This window comes from Amblyomma mixtum, chromosome 2 (genome assembly GCF_055824585.1).
Source record: "Amblyomma mixtum isolate Tamu chromosome 2, ASM5582458v1, whole genome shotgun sequence".
Lineage (NCBI taxonomy): Eukaryota > Metazoa > Arthropoda > Arachnida > Ixodida > Ixodidae > Amblyomma > Amblyomma mixtum.
This window is the reverse complement of record NC_143013.1, coordinates 8,013,472-8,036,834: the sequence shown is the minus strand read 5'-3', so window position 1 is coordinate 8,036,834 and position 23,363 is coordinate 8,013,472. Positions and strand designations below refer to the sequence as shown.

At 49.1% G+C, this 23,363-nt stretch overlaps 1 protein-coding gene across 2 annotated transcripts in view; it reads right to left on the bottom strand.

Annotated features, from left to right (window-relative positions):
* Positions 1-23,363, bottom strand: part of LOC149358329 (uncharacterized) — a 63,938-nt gene that overhangs the window by 24,482 nt on the left and 16,093 nt on the right. The window contains exons 2-3 of one of the 2 annotated variants that reach the window (XM_089570384.1): positions 11,942-12,058; positions 11,023-11,135 (exon numbers count right to left, since the gene is read on the bottom strand). In XM_089570384.1, the coding sequence (XP_089426510.1) occupies positions 11,023-11,135; positions 11,942-12,058 (230 nt within the window). Of the gene's footprint in view, positions 1-10,869; positions 11,136-11,941; positions 12,059-23,363 lie in introns of those variants that run through there. The other variant, XM_089570383.1, reaches the window with a different exon arrangement.

The window sequence follows — 23,363 nt, the reverse complement described above, 5'->3', positions numbered from 1 at the left end:
GTAAAGAAGACGTTTCGAAGCTTGGCTGCGTCGTCCCACTGGTTGAACGAGGCCACGCGTTCAAACTCGACCAGCCAGTCTTCGACGTCTTCGAGCTGACTGCCATGGAATGGTTTGGGCAGTCGCGGATTCTGCAAGGTATAGTAGGCTGCAGCTGGCATAACAGGTCGATGGGTGGGTGCTCTTGCAGACTCCAGAAGCCCGTGTTCGGAAGGTAGGCCTTGGTTTCTCCGGCTAGCACGGTGCACAGGGGTGTCCACCAGCGAAGGACTGGAGCCCTGGGTGTGCGGAGGAGTATCAGACATATACAGGGATCTTGCCCCGCACCTCCACCAGACTGTAACGTACTTGCTGACGAAGGGGGGCTTTATTAGCAGGCACGAAAGGGAAGGCCAGGCAAGCTGGGGCAACAACAGCGACAGACTCCACACGGCGCGAGCCCTACTTCGTCGTCGTCGCCCTACTTCGTATGCGCCACCTGGCAATACTAGGTGGCATTATGTAACAGGGAAGCTCTATCAGACCCCCAGCGTTTTCTTGATAGTATTTTCAGCACATTGAGGGCCAGGGAAGCTTTTTTCTTTAAGCTGTTTATATGTGGCAAGAAAGTGCGCTTTTTATCGAAAGTTATCCGTAGGAATTTATGCTCTTGTTTGACAGGTAGTGGGGTTTGGTTTAAATATAGTGTGGGGTCGGCCTGTAGGCCTCGTCTCAAAGAGAACAGAACCGCTACTGTTTTCTGAGGGGAAAATCTAAATCCGTTTCTATCTGCCCAGGTAGCCAGTTTATTTATTGTTATTTGTATTTGCCGCTCACAGGTAGGTATGCTGGAAGACGTGCATGCTATTTGGAGGTCGTCTACGTAAACTGAGTACATTATCGATTTTGGGATTACTTTTCCTATGGAGTTCATTTTGATGACAAATAAGGTCGTGCTGAGGATGCACCCTTGGGGCACTCCTGTTTCTTGGATAAAAGTCTTGGAGAAGGTTGCGCCTAGGCGGACTCTGAACGTTCGATTGGTCAGGAAGTCGCTCAAACAGCTCAGCATCCTGCCGCGGATACCTAGGTCCGCTAGGTCACGGAGGATACCGAACCTCCACGTGGTATCGTAAGCCTTCTCCAGATCAAAGAAGACTCCGATACAGTGTTGGCTGTGGATGAACGCTTCCCGGACTGTGTTCTCAAAGCGTACAAGGTGATCGGTTGTGGAACATGTCTTTTTAAAACCGCACTGGTGTATATCTAAAAGTTGCGGGGACTGAAGTATGAAGGTTAGTCTGATGTTTAGAATGCTTTCGAATGATTTTGCTATACAGCTAGTTAGTGCTATTGGCCTGTAACTGGTGGGACTAGTTTGTGGTTTGCCAGGTTTTAGAAAGGGTACTATGATTGCTTCTTTCCATGCTTGGGGGATTTCTCCACTCATCCATATTTTATTGAAAAATTTTAGGAGAGCCTCTATGGCAGCCTCAGAGAGGTGAGCAAGCATGGCATAATGTATATTGTCTGGGCCTGGTGCTGTCATTTTACCGGATGTTAGTACTGTGTTTAGTTCCTGCATGGTAATAAGCTGATTGTAGTCTTCATGTATGCATATGTTCCAAAGGGCAGGCTTTGTTTTTCTACTATTGTTTTGTGCTTTTGAAATGTGTGTGTGTAGTTGGATGTGCTTGAAACTGTGGAAAAATGCTCACCCAATATGTTGGCCTGCTCTTCTAATGTTGTTTGAGTACCGGGTGTTCTTAGCATTGGAAATGTGAACGGAGTAATATTTCCTGTGAATTTCCGCACCTGCTCCCACATTTTCTTTGATGATATTGAGCTGTTTATGGAGGATATGTACTCTTGCCATGATGCCCTTTCTGCGCTGCGTCTAATGTATCGTGCTTTGGCTCTAGCCCTTTTGAAGATGAGCAAGTTTCCTGCAGTGGGATATCTGCGAAGGTTGCCCCAAGCCTTGTTTTGCTGCTTTTTAGCCATTGAGCATTCATTGACCACCAAACTTTATGTGTTTTTCGTGAAATTTCAGATGTTTGTGGGATGGCTTCTATTGCTGCAGATATTAAGCATGTGACAAATTTTTCATTTAGTTCTTCTATAGTAAGGGTTTCGGCATATTCTTTTTCTAGTGTGGCCTTCGTTCTGAAAAGTGCCCAATCGGCGAGGTGAATTTTCCATCGCCGTGGCTTCGTAGGGAGGACGAATGTAGCTGATGTTAGTTTTAAAATCGTAGGTAAGTGATCACTTCCCCGGGAGTCATCTAAAACATCCCAAATAAAATCATTAAAAACAGATGGTGATGCAAATGCTAAATCGAGGCAGGTCATTTTTCCAGAGCTGGGGCAGCAGTACGTGGCTTTTCCCGTATTCATTAAACATATGTTATTCGAAAGAATAAAATCCTCGATGAGCTGACCCCTGGAATCAGTATGCTCACTTCCCCAGAATGAGGAGTGTGCGTTAAAATCCCCTATTATTACATATGGCTCTGGCAACTGTTCCAGAAGTTCTTCTATGTCATGCATGGCTATTGTGTTGTGTGGTGGTATGTACACAGAGCATATTGTTATTGTTTTATGGCTAATGATGTTTACTGCGACCGCTTCTAAGTTCGTCTTTAATGATACCTCTCTTGCAGGGACATCGCTTTGCGTTATGATAGCGACGCCTCCTGAGAGTCGGCTAGCTTGTACTCGGTCTCTCCGGAAAATATTATACTTTTTAAGATGTTTGTGTGCTGTGGCCCAAGGTTCGTTTCTTGCAGGCACACAGCTGTAGGTGCCATTGTTTTGAGCGTATCGGTTATGTCTGTGTAGTTTCTGTGTAGACCTCTACAGTTCCATTGTATTAGATACGCCATTGTGATAAGTTGGGGATTGGGGAAAGTTACTTCTTCTCAGGGGCAGTGATTCGTGGTTTCCCTTTTTTCTCTAGGGAGTCTCGCCGCCGCTGCAGCGGTGGCGAACCAGGAGTTGTATCCATCGCCCCTTTCGTGGCGCCGGATTTCCGCGGAGAATCCGCGGATACGTGTGTTTTAGATGTCAGCGGACTTTCGCTGACATCCATCTCCTCCACGGTGGACGTGGAGGATGTTTCTTGTTTGCGATGGCCCGTGGCCTTCGCATTCGTCTTTTTTGTTGGCAATAGTGAATCATGCTCTGCTCCAGGGGCAGAGTCTCTTGGGTCAGCAGTTGCCTTCTTAGAGGGGTGGGGCAACAGGTCCAGTTTAGCAGAGCTGTTCTGGGTGTCTGTCGCCGAGGATGCCGCTGCTGAAAGTGGGGCCTGAGGGCCTCCGGCGAGGATCGCGTGGTCTTCCCGCGAAATTTTCAGCCCTGTGGACTGTGTCACCGACTTCTGTGGTGGGGACTTGGTTGTCGTCCCCAGGTCCTTCGGATCGACCTGTGTGCCGACAGAAACTGAAGGCGGCGGCGGTCCCCGCGTCACCGCTTCAGAGTATGTCCCTTTCTGTTGGAAAGAGACGCGTTTTTTTGCTTCAAGGTAGGACAGGTTTTCTGTGGTCTTCAAAGTTATGATTTGTTTTTCTGTTTTCCAGACTGGGCACGACCTGGAGTACGCGCCATGTGCGCCATTGCAGTTGATACACTTTGGTGTGCGTTCGCATCTTTCTTCTGTATGTGCGTCTTCTGCGCATGTGACACAAGTGGGTTTGCCTCGGCAGGCCAACATGCTGTGTCCAAAGCGCTGGCACTTGAAACATCGTCTCGGATTCGGTATGTATGGGCGGACTTTACAATGGAGGTATGCGGCATGGATGGAGTCAGGCAGAGTTGTGCTATTGAAAGTTAGTACAATATGTTTGGTCTTGATTTCAGCATTGTTTCTCCGGATGGTTATTCGTCGGGCTGCTATTACTCCCTGTTCGGCTAGTTCTTCCATTTCCGCATCGGTACTCTGTAGGAGTTCATATTCAGATATGACGCCCTTTGAGTGGTTCAGGGTGCGGTACGGGGTTACCTGTATGCTCATTTCTCCAAGATTCTGTAATGACATCAGTTTGGTGCTCTGTTCTTTTGTGTTTATTTCTACAAGGAGGTCTCCGGTTCGTTGCTTTTTTGCTTTGTAGTCTTTGCCTACACAACTTTTTAGGGTGTTGGCGATGACAAATGCAGATAGGTTGGCTACCGGTACATTAGTGTTTGAGTGCAGCATAAAAAACTTCGCAAACGTTTCTGGCTTCTGTGGACTCAGTTTCTTCACATCGGTGCGACCCCTTTTCGGGGGTCGATCAGATTTTTTTGCAGATTTTTCCATACGGCATGTATAAACTAAGGGTTCCTGATACTTTGTCGCCTCTGATTCACCCTTATACACAGAGGAAGGTCCCGGGACTCCCCGCCTGGTAGACAGACGAGGAGCCCATCGGCCGAGGATTGACCACTTCCTCGACCGCCACCGTTCAAGGTTTCTTCCCTCCACCTTTCAACCTATCGCCACGGTACGGATGACAGCTTCGGTATGGGGACTAAGGGTCCGTGGTGGCGCCAAGCACCAACACCTCGTTACACAAGGTGCCCTTTAAGGGTAACGGAGTGGATTCCAAGAGAAGGCAAACGTAGCAGGGGGCGGCAGAAAGTTAGGTGGGCGGATGAGATTAAGAAGCTTGCGGGGATACGGTGGCCGCAACTGGCAAAGGACATCGTAGATGAAATCAAGAGGAATAAATGGGGCCTAAGCGGAGCCGCGGTGGCTCAGTGGCCCTCCCTTGCCTGGCGCATACTGCAATTTAGCTGCCGATGCGAAGATCCAGCTTCACACAACCTGATTTGGGCATACGGTCACCAGGGACTCCAGGGAAACGAACAGGTCGATCAGGCCGCTCGCGCACTCTCTCCCCGGGCTATCTCCCTGTCCTTGGAAGCCTACTCCGAATCAGATAATCTGGCCCTTACATTCAAACAAATCACCGATTACTACAAGGAGGAGCACCGGCACTACCCGACCCCTTATAAGAGACTGGACGCGCTGACGAGCGCCTCCTCATCAAAACTCTAACACTGTACTGTGCCCGGCGGGGCTTAAGTATTTCAACACATCCTTTGACGGCGCGTGCCAGCTCTGTGGGGAGGTGGTTGACACCTCCCGCATGGTTTGGGAGAGCCCATCTATCCCCCCCCCCCCCCCCCCCCCGCCTCAACCCCACCAGAGAGGACTGGGAGGCGGTCCTGTTCGGCTGTCAAGACCTCAAGACCCAAAAAAGGTCTCGGTTCAACGGACGAGGATGGCGTTGCTTGCCAATGCGATTACGGAATAGGGGCTTCACCTAGTATTGTGAGGGGAAGGTGCCAATAGGGCCCTACCCCAATCACATCTCTGTAATTGTTTAATTGTTGATAAATGTTTTTCGCCACCGCCACGACGGCCCCTCTTCCTTTCTTCTACCAAATTCTTCACCATAGTACTCGCGACGGCGATCCAACTCATCGCTCAATCATATGGGTCCCCGGCCACCAAGGCATGCCATGTAACGAAGCCGCCCATGAGGTAGCCCGCGCACTCACTCACCGGGCACCAGGCATTCCTTCGGAGGACCTTAACCCAGATCACAGCCCTCTTATTTCTTCTCAAGACTTTGCTGAGCACTAACGTGCTGCACGCCGGCGCTACCCGGTTCCTATGAAGGGACTGGGCAAAGCTGGCGAACGAACTCTCCTCAGGCTCTTTACAAACATTAAAAACACCCTGCTGTGTCCGGCGGTTCTCAAGCGCTTTAATCCTTTTTGGAAGGCCGCTGCTCATTTTGTGAGGAGGTGGCCGACACCTTCCACATGGTTTGGGCATGCATGAAAAATCCTTCTCTCCCCCCCATTACCCCTTCCCCTACCCGCGAGGACTGGGGGGCGGCCCTGCCCGGGTGCCAGGAACTATCCGCCCAACAGGGCCTGGTTCGGAGGACGTGCGCAGTGGTCATGACCAACGAGATCCCGGAATGAGGGAGTCCGCCAAGTATTGCAAGGGGCGAGACCCACTAGGGGCCTCTCAGGGGCAAGCACCTCTCTGTAAATATTGTAAGGGAAGACTTCACGTAAGACGTTTATTCCAGCCCTTTCGCCAGAGACGTCTTCCAAGCGAACAGCCTCAAGCGATGACGATGGGAATCATCAGGTGAAAGAGAATGAAGTCGCAGCCAGAGAGGCGACGACGACGAAGGCGAATAAATTGCTTACAATATAGCCGAATAAATGCTTTTCACCACCACCACCCCCTTTCTTTTTTCACTCCCTCCTTTATCCCTTTCCCTACGGCGCGGTTAGGGTGTCCACCGAGATATGTGCGACAATTACTGCGTCATTTCCTTTCCTCAAAACCAATTTTCATTTTCAGGGAATGTAATGCGAAGGCAAGATAACCACTGATCTTTCAGGGTAACGGAGCGGATTCCAAGAGAAGGCAAACGTAGTAGGGGGGGAGGGGGGGGGGGCATAAAGTTGGGTGAGAGGATGAGATTAAGAAGATTGCGGTGGTGGTGAAAAACTTTAATCAAAGAGAGCTTGAGGGTTAAAAAAAAAAAAAACCTGCTGCATGGTCGGTATCCTTAGTCCGGGACATCGCATGACGAGGCCCCGTCTCGCGCCCGCTTGACCAGAGCCCTTTGGGACTCCAATGTGGAGCAGTTGAGGAGGGCAGTCTCCCATGCCTCTCGGGTGGGGGTGGGGGAGGGGGGAAGGTGAGGATTCTGAGTACATGCCCACACCATGTGAAAGATATCGCAGATCTCTCCACAGTGCGGGCAGCGCCCATCTGTGTTCGGATCGAAGTGTTTTACTATTGCAGGACAGAGAAGGGTTCCTGTCTGCAGGCGCCGCAGAGTTCGCTCCTCCGCCTTACTCAACCCCTTGGCAGGTGCCGGGTAGAGACGGTGGCTGTCGCAATAATAAATTAGGATTTCGCGGAACCGCAGAAGCGGTTTATGAGCTTCTGAGCCATGAGAGCTAGGATGAGGAGCCCGGTGTGTGAGCACTCGGGCGGCCGCATCAGCGGCCTCATTGCCTCGTAGACCCTGGTGGCCAGGAGCCCAGATCACTTTTGTGCGAGTTGGATCGGCGAGAGCGCGTCTTAGAATTTGCGAGGCAAGAGGTGATATTTCGCCTGCAAGATAATGTTCACAGGCCCGGCGAGAGTCTGTGATAACCGTTTTCGATTTTGGATCGGCGGCAGCGAGAGCTATTGCGACTTCCTCCGCTCGTGTTGAATTTGGGGCCCGAAAAGATAGCCCATCGACATTCATTCCCCGGTGGACTACGGCAGCCGTGAAGAATCCCGCGGGCGACGGCCCTGTGATGTCAACGTAATAGACGCCCTCTTTATAGCCATATTTCCTCTCAAGCGTGCGAACCCGCGCTTGTCGTCTGCCTTCATGTGAAGCCATGTCCATGTTACGCGGGAGCGGAGCGACCAAGAGCATGTGGCGCCACAGCACCGGGATGTTCTCCGTCCCCTCTGGTATGCATGTGTGTTGGATGTGTAAGCGGTTTAGCAGGCGGCGCCCAGGCACCGTCTGCGATAGCCGCGTATATTGGTTCACGAGGTGGGCCTCCCGCAACTCCTGATAGGAGTTTACCACTCCCAACGCCTTCAGTTTGGCGTTGGAGGTAGCCACCGGGAGGTCCAGTGCTCGCTTTGTTGCCTTCCTGATGATGGCGTCAATGCGCTCGTCTTGTTGTTTGGTGGTGCGTAGGTACGGCACGGCGTAGAGGATCCGGCTGGTCACGAAGGCATAGGCGAGCCGTAGCGCGTCCCTGCCCCGCAGACCACCCCGCTTGTTGGAAACACGGCGGATCATGCGCCCTACCTGTTCACCTATGCTCTTGAGTTTCGCTATAGTAGAGTCCGGCCTAAGTTTGTTATTGATGAACAGACCCAGGATCCGGAGCTCCGCCACTTCTCTGATGGGACCGCCCGACAGAGATATGTGTAGAGACGTGTTGTCCTTGTGGTTTGTCCTGACGTGTAGAAGCTCTGATTTGGCGGGAGCACATTGGAGACCACAGTCGGCAGCATATGCTTCGACTATGGAGGCGGCCTGCTGAAGGCGGTCCTCCATCTCCCCAAGGCTCCCCTCGGTGGTCCAGATTGTAATGTCGTCTGCGTAGAGTGCGTGTTTTATGCCATCCACCTGAGCCAGTCGGCCGGGCAGGTGCATCATGGCGATGTTGAAAAGGAGGGATACGGGTGCCGCAGCTGGCAAAAAGAAAGGGTTATTAGATAGAGAGACACGGGAGAGGTCTTTGCCCAGCAGTTGGCGTAGTCAGGCTACAAAAAACTGAATCGATTCGTTCTAAACCCCCTCTACACACTTAACAGAACGCACGTGCCTCTAAAGTGAGTATTAGGAAACTTGCTTAATTTGATGCTTAACTAATTAAACAGAATTTTAAAGATACACTGAGGAGCGCCACACGACGGGAAACAATATGTCTTTGGTTGCACCCAAATCCGATTCACCACTTTTTTTAATCACTGGTTCAAGTTACGTGAAACACCCTGTACAGCAAGCTTTCCAAAATGTAAATAGACGAGGAGGGAGAGTATAGCCTAGGATGTGATCATAGATGTATTATTCTGCATATGCGTGCCCTGATCAAAAGAGAAATGTATAAAACACAAAAAAAAAACGAAAGCAAAATTCAACGTCCAACAAATAGCGCTAATAGCAGCAGGCGTAGAGAAAGCATAAGATTAACGCCCCATGGAAAAGTGGGATTGTAATTAGAACTACTCAGCAGTATGGAAATGGAACAAGCAAAGTTACAAACCGCTGGGAAGGAAAAGGAAACCACGAGGCTGACGCAATAAGGAATTTAAGGAGGTCATTGAACAACTACGGGTGGCTTCAGGGAAACAGAGAGGAAGGAATAGACCGAAAATGGGAATCTTATCGATGATAGAAACTGCTTGTATAGGTCCTGGTCCAGAGTAAAATAAAGTAATCCCCTGATCGCGCAGCTAAAGGTGGGCCAAGGAAATTTTGGAACCATATAAGTTGTTTGGGTAAAAAAAAAGCGAAGCGCAAGAGGAGGGTGCACGCTGCTGCAGGTACCGCAGAAGCCCGCAGCAACCACACAGACTTTTTTTTTTATACTGGACGTTTTGTTTCATGAACGTTTATGAAACAAAACGTCCAGTAAAAAAAAAAAAGCGTGCGTGGTATCTTTCGCATGTCTTGTCCACGTGTCCTTGCTGTGGCCTTCCTCGGTACCTGCAGCAGTGTGCCGATCGATATAGAAATATAAAAGTACAGTCGGGGACAAAAGTCTCCGGACCACGTGTTCCTCAAACAAAGCTTATAGCTCTACTATCAGACAGCAGCTGGAGACCGCACTTGTGGAGATGAAAGAACAAAAATTTAACTTTTGCCTCCACAAGGGTGGTCCCCAGCCGCCGACTATTAGCAAAGCTATCGGCTTCGTTAGAGGAACACGTGGTCCGGAGACTTTTGTCCCCGACTGTACCTTCATTAAACAAAGTTATAAGTCGGAGTCCCTCCTGTCTTCATGTTCACGATATGGGCTATGCCTTAGTTAATGTCTCCGAAGGTTTTAATCGCCTGAGGTTCTTTAACGTGCACTGACATCGCACAGCACATGGGCCTCTAGCATGTCGCCTCCGTGGAAACGTGATCGCCGCGGGATCGAACCAGCGTCTTTTGGGCCCAGCGGCCACAGCGCCGGCTTTCGTCATGTTGATGTCTTGTAATTTTGCAGTAGAAGCGTGTGAACTAAACAGTGCAGAGCGAATTGGTGGTAAGTGCTGCTTCGCTAGCCAGTTAAAAATTACTGTGGGCACTTCGTTTTCGCAGTTTGTACGTGTCTTCGTCTATGGTCCCCAAAGCGACCAAGCGAATAATTTGTTCCAGTGAACCATGCCGGCAGCCGCCGAACAACGTGCAAAACCCGACCGAAAAGGCGGGGAGAACACGATACCAGGAACCACCCTGATGGCCACCATTGGACGCTAGGGCCTAACCTTCTTGTAAGCTTTCCGCGTATAATGAGGCCATTACGTTCATTCACTTCATAAGCGGTTACAAGCCACATTATTTTTTTTTTAGCCTCCAGCAGCAAGGAATTCTTGTTCCGCGGAATCAATGCAAGGATGAGCCTGATTGTAAGGGAAAACGTTTCCGTGGGGCCGTCGCTATCTCCAAACGATTCTGCAATGTCTCTGCGCGTCGTCAACAGTCCGCGCGAAATCCGCGTTCCTTTCCACCCCCCACCCCCCCCTCTCTGATTATGATGTTCATCCTGTCTCACAAAAGTAACTGCTCGGGCGCTGTCACCCTCGAAAGAGAAGCTAGGCCTCTTTCTCCTCACATCATGGCGCCTTGTGTTTCGCAATACACTCCAGAATGCGTGTGGTGCGGAGAGATAGCCACCCTCTACCATTCCACATTGGGCTGTCGGGCGAGCCCGATAGAGCCCAAAATTACAAACCCTTCAGTCGAGCAGCGGGAGGAGCTTCTGTCCAGCTCCGACCCGCAAGATCAGCTTGAGCTGGTTGAGCGGGCCGAGGAGGCAGCAAGAACCAATGGGACCCTGTACCTAGGAACACCACCTGCTGCTCAAGACCCCAACCCCTAAACCCCGTCCCATTTTGCGGAATGAAGTTTATACTACTACTCCATAATGCTCACAGTTGAGCAGTCATAGAAAATGCAGTTCGAAATTCCCACTGACGAGCATGATTGGTCCGTTCATATACCGAACATCAAGACAAGTCCCCTTGTCGAAACGTTGGCTCTAGCAAACTGAGGTTTCCCCTCCCTTGTTCATTTTGTGATCGCCAAGGACCATCTACCGCACCCTCTCTCTACCATGGACATCATTGCCTTGAGATATATTATAAACACCCTGGCTACAACACAACTGTGGGAGTGTGGGGAGCGCAGGTACTTTGTGCAGCCAAGTCAAGTTTGCAATTTCCACAATCCTGCTGCTTCTACAGACCATCTCGTTGACGCTGCGGCATTGTCGCACGGAATGCAATAAGTGACGTGCTCACCGTGTGCCGGTCCTCGGAGACGGTGAGCTCTGCCGTCCAAAGATTCTCGTGTACGTAGAAAACGTGTCCTGCACCTCCAGTCATCCAACCACGTGTCTGCCTACAGTCGTGACCTGCGCAAATTCGTTATGGGGGTTTGAAACTGTAGCCCATTGTCAACTTTCGTCACGGTTAGCCCGGTGCCTGCTACGGTTCTCTTCAGGTATTTTCTTTGTTCTTTTCTGTTTCTGGATTTTTTTTCTCTTTTTATACATGCGATCAATTAGCATGCCACTATAGGGACCTTAGAAGACAGGAGTAGTGCGATGTTTAGGGAAATCCCCCACGGTGAAGTAAATTTATAATAAGGAAGTAATTACTAAATAGCAGCCATACGGCGTCACTGCTGAATTGCAGTGACGCCTGACATCGCACCCAATTACTCAATCATTCTCAGCATTTTCGCAGCGTATCCGTGACTCACGCATCATTCCAATGTGTCATCACTAATTTCACTTGCAACTAGTTCAGCAGGCCCCGGGGTTCCAAATACTCACACAGCACCCAGTCGTCCGCGTAGTTCATGTATATGTAGTTTCGCACACGGATCCTCGCCTTTTTTTTTTCCCTGATGTGTCACCTCCTTGCTTTTGCACTGCGCGTATATCTTCTACTATAGCGCGCTTGCAGCAGTGCACAGGTGCCAAACAACATGTAAAGCAAGACTGCAAGCATGACCAGTCCTTCAAATATACCAAACGCAACTGATCTTTTATAATTCATGAACATCATGGCCACAATACAACTGTGACTGTAAGGGGAGTTCATATACTCTAGACATCCAAAAAAAGTTCGCTTTCCTTAGTCCTGCTCCTGCGGACTATGCATTTAGATGGTTCCGCAGCATTTTAGCTTTGGCTGAATTGCGCGATGTGCTCACCGTGTGCAGGTTCTCGGAGACGGTGAGCTCTGCCGCCCAAGGCTTCAGGCGCAGCAACGTGGACAACTTCTCCTGTTCCTCCGGTCATCCAGCCCCGCGCTCGGGTACAGCACGGACCTGCACAAATTTGTTACCAGGGGGGGGGGGGGGGGAGTAAGGGAATTAAGGGCAAGATAAGAAAAGATCCAGGCAACCCCTGGATCAGCTTAAGCTTTTATAAGGTGACAGTGCTACATGCTGTGCTCAGTTTAACGTCCCCAAACTGCTCATGAGCTATGAAAGACACCGCAGTGAAGATCTTCACAATAATCTGGACCACCCGACGTTTTAACGCGCCCGGACAGTGCACAGCCCATGGCTGCTGTTGCATTTTGCCTTAGCCCTGTGGTAAGGGTGTTCGGCTACTGAGCCGGAGGACTGGGGTTCAATGCCGAAGAATGCCATTGTCTTCACACTAGAACAGCTTATGAAGGGAATATTGGAAACCATCATATTGCTGAATTATTGTAATGAAAATCATGGTGGCGGATGGAAAAGCATGGTGGAGGGTAGAGCAGCACGACATTGGGAGAGCGCCCAGGGCTACTTAGTCGGCCAGCTGTGCCGATCCCAGCCAGGCACGCTAGGTGGATTTTGAGAGAAGTATAGGTATTGGGAGGGCGATAAGACAATGGAAGTGGCATTGTCCTAGGTCGGCGTATGGAAGGGGGCAGTTTCTATAGGACGAGTCGGAACGCGCCCGAAAAAACTACAACGGGACTCCAGAGAGCAGTGGGCCCAAATTAATTTTTCGGGGGATGGGGATGCGAGTAACGGAGGGGATGAGGTCGAGAGAAGGAAGTGTGTGCAAGCGAGAGTAGCACATGTTCCGTGATTTGCTTATTTTAGAGGAGGGCTTCGCCCTCCGAGGGTGCACTTGACTAGAGGATCGCAGGTGTCCTCCATAACCACCGCAATAAAATTGCAGTACGGAAGGATGTCAGACAGGGAGGCACTATATTTCCAATGCTATTCACCGCCTAGTTGCTGGAGGTATTCGGAGACCTAGATTGGGAACGGTTGGGGATAACAGTTGCGAGCATCCAGTCTACCCTTCGACCGCCCTAGGCGGCGCATATCCTGCCGAACTCTCTCAAGTGGCCTACAGCGACCCTTACCCTCCCGGCTCTCTCGGGGTTGGCAGAGAAGAAAGCTGGGAAGCAGCATCCACATCGTCACGTGGGCGACCCTCCTTTCCCCCTCGTGTATTCGGTGGCCGCACGGGCAGCCCACCACGGGGAGAGAGTTGAAGGAGCCATGAGACAACGCGTGACGGGATGGACGGGATGGACGGAGCCATGAGACAAACGCGGCTTTTCCAGGTGACATCGAGCTTTCCCCGTGCCCGTTTCCTGCTGCCTGCGCTACCGAGGGCGGTTATCGTATTTTGGAATCACCCCAAATAAACGATTTGCCTGCGGGCTATACCTCGGTGTGTTGGTCCTGTCGACCTCCACAGTGTAATCGGGGCTAGCGGAGTGGCATTGGTCCTGAGTGCTCGCTGTGTCGTCCTTAACATAAGCAGAACCCTTTTCGTTAGCCTCCTCGTTTCTGCCTCGTATGTGACTACTGCTGGGATACAGCTGCTGTACAGTTATCTCTTCAGGTATAATAATGGGTGGAAAATGATCCATTCCGCGTGGGTTGTCCAGAAGATCTCATTTAACATCATTAAAAGGTGATGGTGAACTAAACGATAAATCTAAACTGCTAATTTTTGCAGTTTTTAGGGAGCAGTACATGGGCTTTCCTGAATTCAGTAGGCACACATTACTGCACAGAATAAAATCTTCTAAAATGCGACCTCTGGGATTAGTTTCTCCACTTCCCCAGAAAGAGGAGTTCTCCGACTAACAGATATGGCTCTGGTAGCTTTTCTAGAAGTGTTTCTAAGCATCTGAGGTTGAGGTTTCCATTAGCGACCTCAAGGTCGGATACCGGCTTCAAAAAAATCAAAAATAAATAGAACAAATTTGAGTAGGCAAATAAAAATCTATCGACCGAGAATCATGTGAGAAGCTTGGTAACAACTATACGGCTCCTTAGATATGTGGTGTACTGTGATCGAAGGAGACCGTTTTGATCCAGAGGCAAGTCATTTTGCTCGTTTCGATGAGTGGCGCTCCAGCTTGGCCTAAATGCCGAAAATGGCCGCAAAAGCAGCAAGCCATACAACCTCTAATGTTGCGTACCACTTTTTGCACCCGACATTGCATACACTATCCAAAGTATACGCAAGAAGAAAAGCCGGTATTCTGGCATGAGAGCTCGGAGCGTTTATGTATGGCTTCTATGTCGACAACAACTAATACCGCTTTTTAAGGTCGCTTTTGAGGGATATTTGATGATACGTGTTATATTACCGGTTTGATAAAAAACACAATCATGAGCAAACATACAAATTTTGCAGGACACACGCGACAGGAATAACTCTCATTAAGGCACGACAGAACCAAGTTGTATTCATTTATATGTATTTGTAAGCGGCTTCGTTGTATATTTGGCTGTTATTTTTTATTATTTATCACAAATGTCCACTTTCTTTAAATTACACTCGTGAAAACAGGTAGGCCACAACGGCGCATAGGTTGGAATGCGCGTTTTTTACATCGGCTCGCCCGTCAAAGTCCACCTGAGCGAAACCTCTCGCTTCTCTGCAAGGCATCTGAAGCCCCTGCAAAGCACCTGAAGAAAAGTGTAGTGTGCTGCCGATCCTTACGAAAACAGCTCGCCAACCTATGTCCTATGATAGAAGGAAAGGGAAAGAAAAGAATGATGACGAAGCCATGCCCACGAGAATCGCAAACTAAAAACAGGACTGGTGCCGGAGAAATTAAAAAGGAGAGGACAACTGCGCGCCTATGCACTCCATAACGCCTCTTTGTAATCGATTCGATTCACTAACTGTGAATGAAAAGAATAAATTGAGTGAATAGATTTGTGCGACACCAACCACGAATTTTTCACCATGATCAGCCCAATGCAAAATGTGGCGAAAAAAACACGTGGTAGGTGAACTATTCGTGATGTAGCAGCTGGAATATATTTGTTCAGCGTCTAAATAATAGTTCCCAACGCAAATGGTCCGGGAAAAAGTGACGCTGCTTACGAAGCAACCGAATCAGTCAAAGCTTATGCATTCGACGTGTATGTCAGTCGCATGGTATTGGCTAGACCGTCCCTTCATTCCTTCTTTATTCATTTGAGTTGTTTTCCCACTAGCCTATTTTAGCACAACGCTATACTATGTATTCATCAAACATGGCACGGCGTTTCACCCTCATCGTGGTTCGGAATTATATATAGTCGTACCTCGCTAGTACGGACTTCGTTATGTATACGTGGAGAATTTTCGCAAGGACCTAACTTTCTGAGTGTGTTTACGTCTTCTTTGCATGAAAACAAACTTTGGGCAATGGAATAACAAAGCTAAGAACCTCACAGCGGCGTTCATAACGCTGTACTTGTCCGCCGCATCAGCACCCGCCGCAGAGGTATGAAGGAGGATGACCTCTGTCGGCTCACGCAAGCTTTCCTCATTAGCAGGATAGTCTACTCCTACCCCTACTATCACCTCCGCCTGAAGGACGAGGAAGCTGTGAACAGCATTATACGTTCAGCGTACAAAGCGGCACTGGGGCTACCTCAGTACGCCAGCACACAGCACCTCCTCCAACTCGGCATCTACAACACGCTCACAGAACTCATAGAGGCACACAAGACCGCCCAAATCCACCGCCTCTCCCGCACTAAACACGGGCGGCTCATACTTGACCGTCTCAACATCAACCCCATAGGCGACGTCCACCCCACGACGCCCATTCTGATAGGGGTCTATAGCCGCCTAGTTACAAAACCAATCCCCAAAAACATGCTACCTGGCCGCCATGATACGCGCCGTCAGCTGAAAGCCCAAGCACTAGATGCCACACACCTTGCCGACGAACACGCAATATACGTAGATGCTGCACGGCAAAGTGCAAACACATACGTGGCTTGTGCAACCACGCCACAATCTACTCTCGTCACCGCCGCCACAGTAGTAGCTCACTCTCCGACAGCGGCAGAAGAAACCGCCATCGTGCTGGCCATCGCTGACCCACGTACCCGCACAGTCCTCAGCGACTCCAAAAGAGCAATACAAAATTACTCGGCAGGTGTTATCTGCCACCCCGCTGCACGCAACCTTCGCGGCTGCACTCCCGACCATAAGACCAACCTGGTCTGGGCACCCGCCCACGCGGGAAACTCTGGAAACGAAGGGGTCGACCGACTAGCCCGAGGACTAACCAACCGGGCGGCCGGCCCCACGGACCCAGACGCTCTTGCCGAGGCTCCCCAGACCTTTGCCGAAATTACCAACCTCCACAGAGAGATGAGACGCCAGTTCCCGCCTCCACACCCCGACTTGAATCGAGCGCAAGCCACCTTGCTCCGCAGGTTGCAGACACACTCCATCCTTAGCCATTCTAGGCTTTCACTCATCACAGACGGGGAATACGACCCCGTCTGCCAAAATTGTTACCAGGGAGAAATCGCCACCCAGGCGCACATCCTCTGGGGTTGCGCTCGAAATCCGCCCCCTAGAACATTACTGCCAGCTCCCTCCGAGGAAGGATGGAACCAACTCCTCAGAAGGCCAGACAAGAGCATCCAACTGGCACTCATTTCGTGGGCCCAGGAAGTCGCCCCCACCTGGGGGCCACACCAAGCCCACCTGCCCTAAATCCCGCCACTCTATGGCAATAAAGTTCAATAACACTTTTTGCTGGGCGAGTTGGTTCATTTTGCTTGAGTGGATGCTTGTAGCGCGACAAAAACAGACAAGGGACAGAAGACGAACGGGACAAGCGCTAACGGGACAAGAACGGGAGCGCTTGTCCCGTTCGTTGGTTGGTTGGTTTATGGGGTTCAACGTCCCAAAGCGACTAAGGCTATGAGAGACGCCGTAGTGGAGGGCTCCGGAAATTTCGACCACCTGGGGTTCTTTAACGTGCACTGACATCGCACAGTACACGGGCTTCGAATTTCTCCTCCAAAGAAATTCAACCGCCGCGGCCGGGATCGAACCCGCGTCTTTCGGGCCAGCAGCCGAGCACCATAGCCACTGAGCCACCGCGGCGGCTGCTTGTCCCGTTCGTCTTCTGTCCCTTGTCTGTTTTTTGTCGCGCTACAAGCATCCACTCAAGCTATGGCAATAAAGTTGTTTCTCTCTCTCTCTCTCTCTCTCCTGCGTTTCAGTAAGCATTTCGACCAATGCAAAGCAGTAACCTCGTCTTTGTCGCAGCGCACGAGTAAATTTTTTTTTCTCTCGATCCCCTACTCTTAATTTTCCGGAGGCTGACGTGATTTGTGGCCGATGAATTTCCTCACCAGGGAGGGAGCTTGCTAGATAGAGGCAGAACGGTACTGGAGACCAAGAACTTAGGTTTACGTACAACCAATATAAAATATTCGAAAAAAAAAAACAATAGCTGTCACGTGGTTGGACCAAATGAGCAATCCGTTCGCTGCTGTCTCCCGTGCGGCGGTTCTTCCAAAAGCAAAAGGGAGAGAATGAACGCCTACAGCTTCCTTGCCTTCGGCTAGGCAGGAAACTACGACCACGCCTTTGCCCTCTACTACATGCAGAACTCGAGAGAAGCGCTCAGTAATTTCTTCGAAAAGCGAGACAGCACTTGCCTCCAAGTCATAAGTATCAACAGAGCAGCATGGCTGTCTAAGCGTCTCTCGGGTTACTCGCACGGTCCACGGATCCGGAGCCCTCAAAGCACCCCGCTGCAGCCCGGCCGCGGCTCTGAAACCTTTAACGGTTCGTCAAGGAGACCTGAGCTGATCTGCTGATAACTTCACGCCTACTTGTGGGTTGCCCCTCCACTGTTCTGTTCTCCAGTCACCGCCCTAACAAGCGGAGGGCAGGCAAGAATGCACAAGGCGCGGGTATTCAAAGGCAGCAAGCTTTTACGTCGTCTCGTGGCCTGCTAAAGCGGCGTACAGCGCATTCCGTAGGTCGACGTGTCCACGCAGAAAATTTACAGCAATGGTGAACAAACCTGAGAATACAGGCTGATGGGCTCGTTACTTGGGTCAACTGAGAATGCCGATGGCACACTTTTGAAGTCAACAAGGCGGTACGAATGCGCGCGGCGATGATCTCTTGGCACTGAGCTCGTGGCTACGTAAACTCAGCACCTGTTTGTGCCCCGGCCACGGTCACATCTAGTATAGGGAGGCATACGGGGACACCGGAAACGAGCAGGGCGCGAACACTCGTCCAGGGAGTTGAACTCTGACGCCACCAACGCTAAAAACAACCTGCGGCATTCCTCGGAGGAAAAAGGAACGCAACCACTCGCCTAGACCAAGCTGCACAACTTCGTTTTTTTTTGTTTATTTACAATATTGTAAGCTTATCTTGTGATGTTGCACTTCGACCCACTGATGCACATCGACGGTGTCAGTACACTAGCTACCACTCTTTCTGAACAGCCAGAACATCCTACATCTCAACCAAGCAAGCTGTTCATGAATATGTAGAAAATTCTTTGGAAGCTGTCTAGTGAAGGCGATGCGAAGCCAGTCGAAAGCCTTACAATGGCCAGCATGAAGTTCGGAAGAATGGAACTGAATGTCCCCAGTGCCGCCGGATGCCCACCGGCGATACAATGGGCACAAGATTCCCCTGGCCTGGTGCTCGGCTTCTTTAGGGTGAAATACTTGGGAAATGGGTCTTTGACCCCACCTTGTGCAACGAAAAAACCTTGTGCTGTGTCGCTCTTTGACCTCTTATGGCCTTGCGCCATAAGAATTCATCGTCGTCATCAAGAATGGAACTGAATGCTTCTATGAAGAGCAAGAGTGGCGAGTACACATGCGAATTTAGTGCGCTTATGAAGAAAACAAAAAACACTTGGATTAAATCTAGCCATCGAAGAGTGCTGCCATGGCTTGGGTCTCCACAGAAAACGCTTCAGTATCTTTGGGACAATGGTGACCGAGAGAACGCCCTTCACGTAGCTCAGCTTTGTCTGCATTGAATAATAATGCTCTCCTCGGTATGCACAGAGGCAAACTCTCGTCACCAACTTCTTTTCGTAATAAATTGGCTTGTTTTTCCCGGATATTCGTTTCTATGAATAATCAACTTTATGGACACATTCACGGGGACATTATCATCACTATCAGCATCAGCCTGACTGCGCCCACTGCAGGGAAAAGGCCTCTCCCATGTCTCTCCAATTAACCCTGTACTTTGCCCGCTGCAGCCATCGTATGCCCGCCCACCTAACTTTATGCCGCCCCCTGCTACGTTTGTCTTCTCCTGGAATACACTCCGTTACCCTTAAGGACCAGCGGTTATCTTGCCTTCGCATTACATGCCCTCCCAAGCCCACTTCTTCCTCTTCATTGCAACTAGGATATCATTAAGGTCCGTTTTTTCTCTCACCCACTGCGCCCGCTTCCAATCTCTTATCTTAACGTCACACCTATCATTTCTCTTTCCATAGCTCGCTGCGTTGTCCTTAACTTAAGCTGAAGTCTCTTTGTTAGCCTCCACGTTTCTGCCCCATAGGTGAGTACCGGTAAGATACACCTGTTATATACATTTCTCTTGAGGGATAACGGCAAACTGCCATTCATGATCTGAGAGAACGTGCCATATGCGCTCCACCCCATTCTTATTCTTCTAGTTATTTCCCTCTCATGATCTGGATCAGCGGCCACTACCTGCCCTAAGTAGAGCCATTCTCTTACCACTTCCAGCACCTCGCTACCAATTGCGAACTGCTGTTCCCTTGCCAGACTGTTGAACATTACTTTGGTTTTCTGCATGTTAATTTTAAGACCTACCGTTCTGCTTTGCAGCTCATCTCTTGAGAGACTGAGCAAGGCAATGTCATCAGTGAATCGCAGATTACTCAGGTAGTCTCCATTAACTCTTCTCCCCAACTGTTCTCATTCCAGTCCCCGGAATACCTCCTGTAAGCAGGCAGTGAAGAGCATTGGCGAGATCGTATCTCGCTGCCTGACACCTTTCCTTATTAGAATTTCATTGCTGATCTTATGGAGAACTATGGTAGGTGTGCAATCGTTATAAATATCTTCCAATATTTTCACACAACACTTTCCTACACCCTGATTCTACAATGCCTGCATGATTACTGAGGTTTCTACTGAGTCGAATACTTTCTCCTAATCAATGAAGGCTATATATAGGGTTGATTATATTCTGCGCATTTATCTATCACCTGACTGATTGCGTGAATATGGTCTATTGTCGAGTATCCTTTACGAAAGCCTGCCTGATCATTTGGTTGATTGAAGACTAAGGTTGTCCTGACCCTATTAGCGATTACCTTAGTAAATACCTTGCAGGCAACCGACAATAAGCAGATCGGTCTGTAATTCTTTAAGTCCCTGACGTCTCCTTTCTTATTAATTAAGATAATGTTAGCGTTTTTCCAAGCTCTAGGTACGCTCGAAGTCACAAGGCATTGCGTATACTGGGTGGCTAGTTTTTCGAGCACAATCTCTCCTCCATCCTTCAACAAATCTGCTGTTATCTGATCCTCACCAGCTGCTTTTCCTCTTGGCATTGCTCCTAAGGCTTTCTACTTCCTCCTTTATTACTGATGGGATGTCCCATTGGTGTGCTCTACTGCCTCTCTCAGTAACATTCTGATTGCAATCGCTACTGTATAGATTTGTGAAGAACTGTTTGGCTACTTTAACTATCTTATCCATATTGCTAATGACATTGCCCTCTTTGTCTCTTATCGCATAAATCTGGTTTTTACCTATGCCTAGAATTTCTCTTCACTGCTTTTAGGCTACCTCCGCTCTTCAGAGCATGCTCGATTTTCTCCATGTTAAACTTCCTGATGTCGGCTACCTTGCGCTTATTTATTAACTTCGACAGCTCTATTAGTTCTATTCTATCTATGGAGTTAGACGTCCTCATGCTTTGCCGTTTCTTAATCAGATCTTTAGTCTCATGAGATAGCTTCCCGGAATTACGAGCCAGAACAAGGGAGAGGCCCCTCATCCATCGCTCACGGTGCCGGAGGCTGGCCTTCTTCGGCACATCCAAATGAATGCAGCTATCACCCCGTCTCGCCTCTTTCTCTATCGCTATCGATCAGACCCTTCCTGTCCCAACTGCCCCTGTATCTATGTGGACCTGGCTCATTGCCCTTCTATTGCCCGGCTGCTCAGCAGTCGGGTTCCTACCCCCCACCTTCTTTATCCATCACCACCTGGCTCGACTGGCTTGGCGCTGAAGGGGAGGCAGAACAGCGACTCCTGGTCGCCCAGGCGGTCGACATGCTCGGGCTGTAAATTTTGGCCGAATAAAGGTCTTGTACTACTACTACTACTACTAGGTTATGCGGGTGGAGATAAGAGTTCATTATATTTATATTTACTATTTATATGTATGGAACGAGAATACACGGAAATATTGTTCACGACTCGAAGGGAAGCACTCCGATTATACCTGAAAACCTGCGATTCTCTTGCTTTTTCGTTCTTTTTTTTTGTTAAATGAACGGCTGTATGTGTTAAAAGCTGCCGTAATTACGTCCCCCTGCTAATGTAGTCTGTGTAAATAATGCTATTTGTGAGGTTCTTGTTTAGTATTCTTTCAGTGGCTGCACAGATGGCGTAACATTCGGCAGTGAAGATGGAAGCACATTGCGGAAGCCTTACTATTTCATTCAAATTCCCTTGTGCCACTGTGCTTCCAACGTAAACATCTGTTTCTGAACCATCTGTACAAAAAGCTCTGAAAGTACTGTACTTTTCCCCGAGCGCAAGAAGTTCTTCTATTACATGTTGCTTTGTGGTTTGTTTTTTTACGGAACTCTGCAAGAGTGAAATCACAGATTGCACGAAAATTGTACCAAGGGCCGCAGTGGATCTCGTCTTCGATCAATGCCAGGTAATGTGTCTTCTACGAAGATGTTTTGGCACATCTCTTCAAAACGCAAAAGCATGTGGCCTGGTAGTTTGCGGTTTATTGTTAAAAAGTATTCTAGAAGGGCACATTGTAACTATTTGGTGACAGACGTGTTTAGGTTGTGAACGAATTTCTAGAATATATGAACACGTAAGCATGGTTCTTCTGTCTGTAAATGATGGTTGGTTAGTTCCTACATCAAGACTATTTATGGGCAACTACCTGTAGGCGCCAGTGGAAAGTTATGTAATGGATCCACTCGTTTATGATACGATGGTCTCGCTGACCATGCAATATACATCCACAAACCACGACAGAGCGTTCCACAGAGTGGTATATTGCTAAAAGACATGTCCTATCTGCCCCCCAGTGTTTTCGTGAAGGTACTTTGTGTATGCTCAAGGATCGGAAGGCTTTCTTATTCAGCGCGTTTATGAGAGGCTGGCAAGGGAGCTTTATGTCATACGTTATGCCTAGAAATTTATGTCGATCTTTTACGGGTAGCTCAGTTTCGTTCAGGTGCAGGGTGGAATCTGCCTTTAAGCCTCGTTTCAGAGAGAAAAAAAATGAGCACTGTTTTCTCTAAAGAAAAGCGGAAACCATTTCTGTCTGTCCATGTTGTCAGTTTATTTCACTTGTTGGCACATTGGACGATGTGCAGCCCATCTGAAGAACGTCTACATAGAGTGAATACATAATGCACCTTGCAATTATTTTAATAACAGAGTTCTCCTTTACAACAAAAAGTGTTACGCTTAAAATACGCCCCTGTGGTAATCCATTTTACTTAATGAAATTCCTCGAAAGGGTTGAGCCTAGGCGTACATGGAATGAACGGTTAGATAAGAAGTCTTTTAGGCAGGTCAACATTCTGCCTCGGATGCCAAGCTCGGCAAGGTCTTGAATAATTCCGAACCTCTAGGTTGTGTCGTATGCCTTCTCTAAATCAAAAGAGACTGCAGTGTTGTTTGTGTACAAGAGCTTCCCGGACAGCATTTCAAGACGAACTAGGTGATCTGGAGTGGAGCATCCCTTTTTAAAACCACACTGACGGATGTCAAGAAGTTCGGAGGATAGAAGGACAAAAGTTTATCTCATATTCAGGACACTTTCAAAGTATTTTGAGAGGCAACCGGTAAGGGCTATGGGTCTATAATTGTTAGGAGAGGTTGGTGGCTTTCCTGGTTTAAGAAACTGCACAATAATAGTTTTTCTCCAGGCTTCGGGTGCTTTCCCCAATGCCCAAAATTTGTTACAAAAAAGTCTTCAAAGTGTATCTACGACATATCTGGAGAGATAGGCTAGCATTTGATAATGTACCGTCTTTGTCAAAAGTAACCAGGCTGCATGGTTTGCTTCTAGCTTGTATAGTGGAGCCCATGGGGCTTTCCTAAAGATCAAAAGAGGTTGGAAGGTAAGAAGACA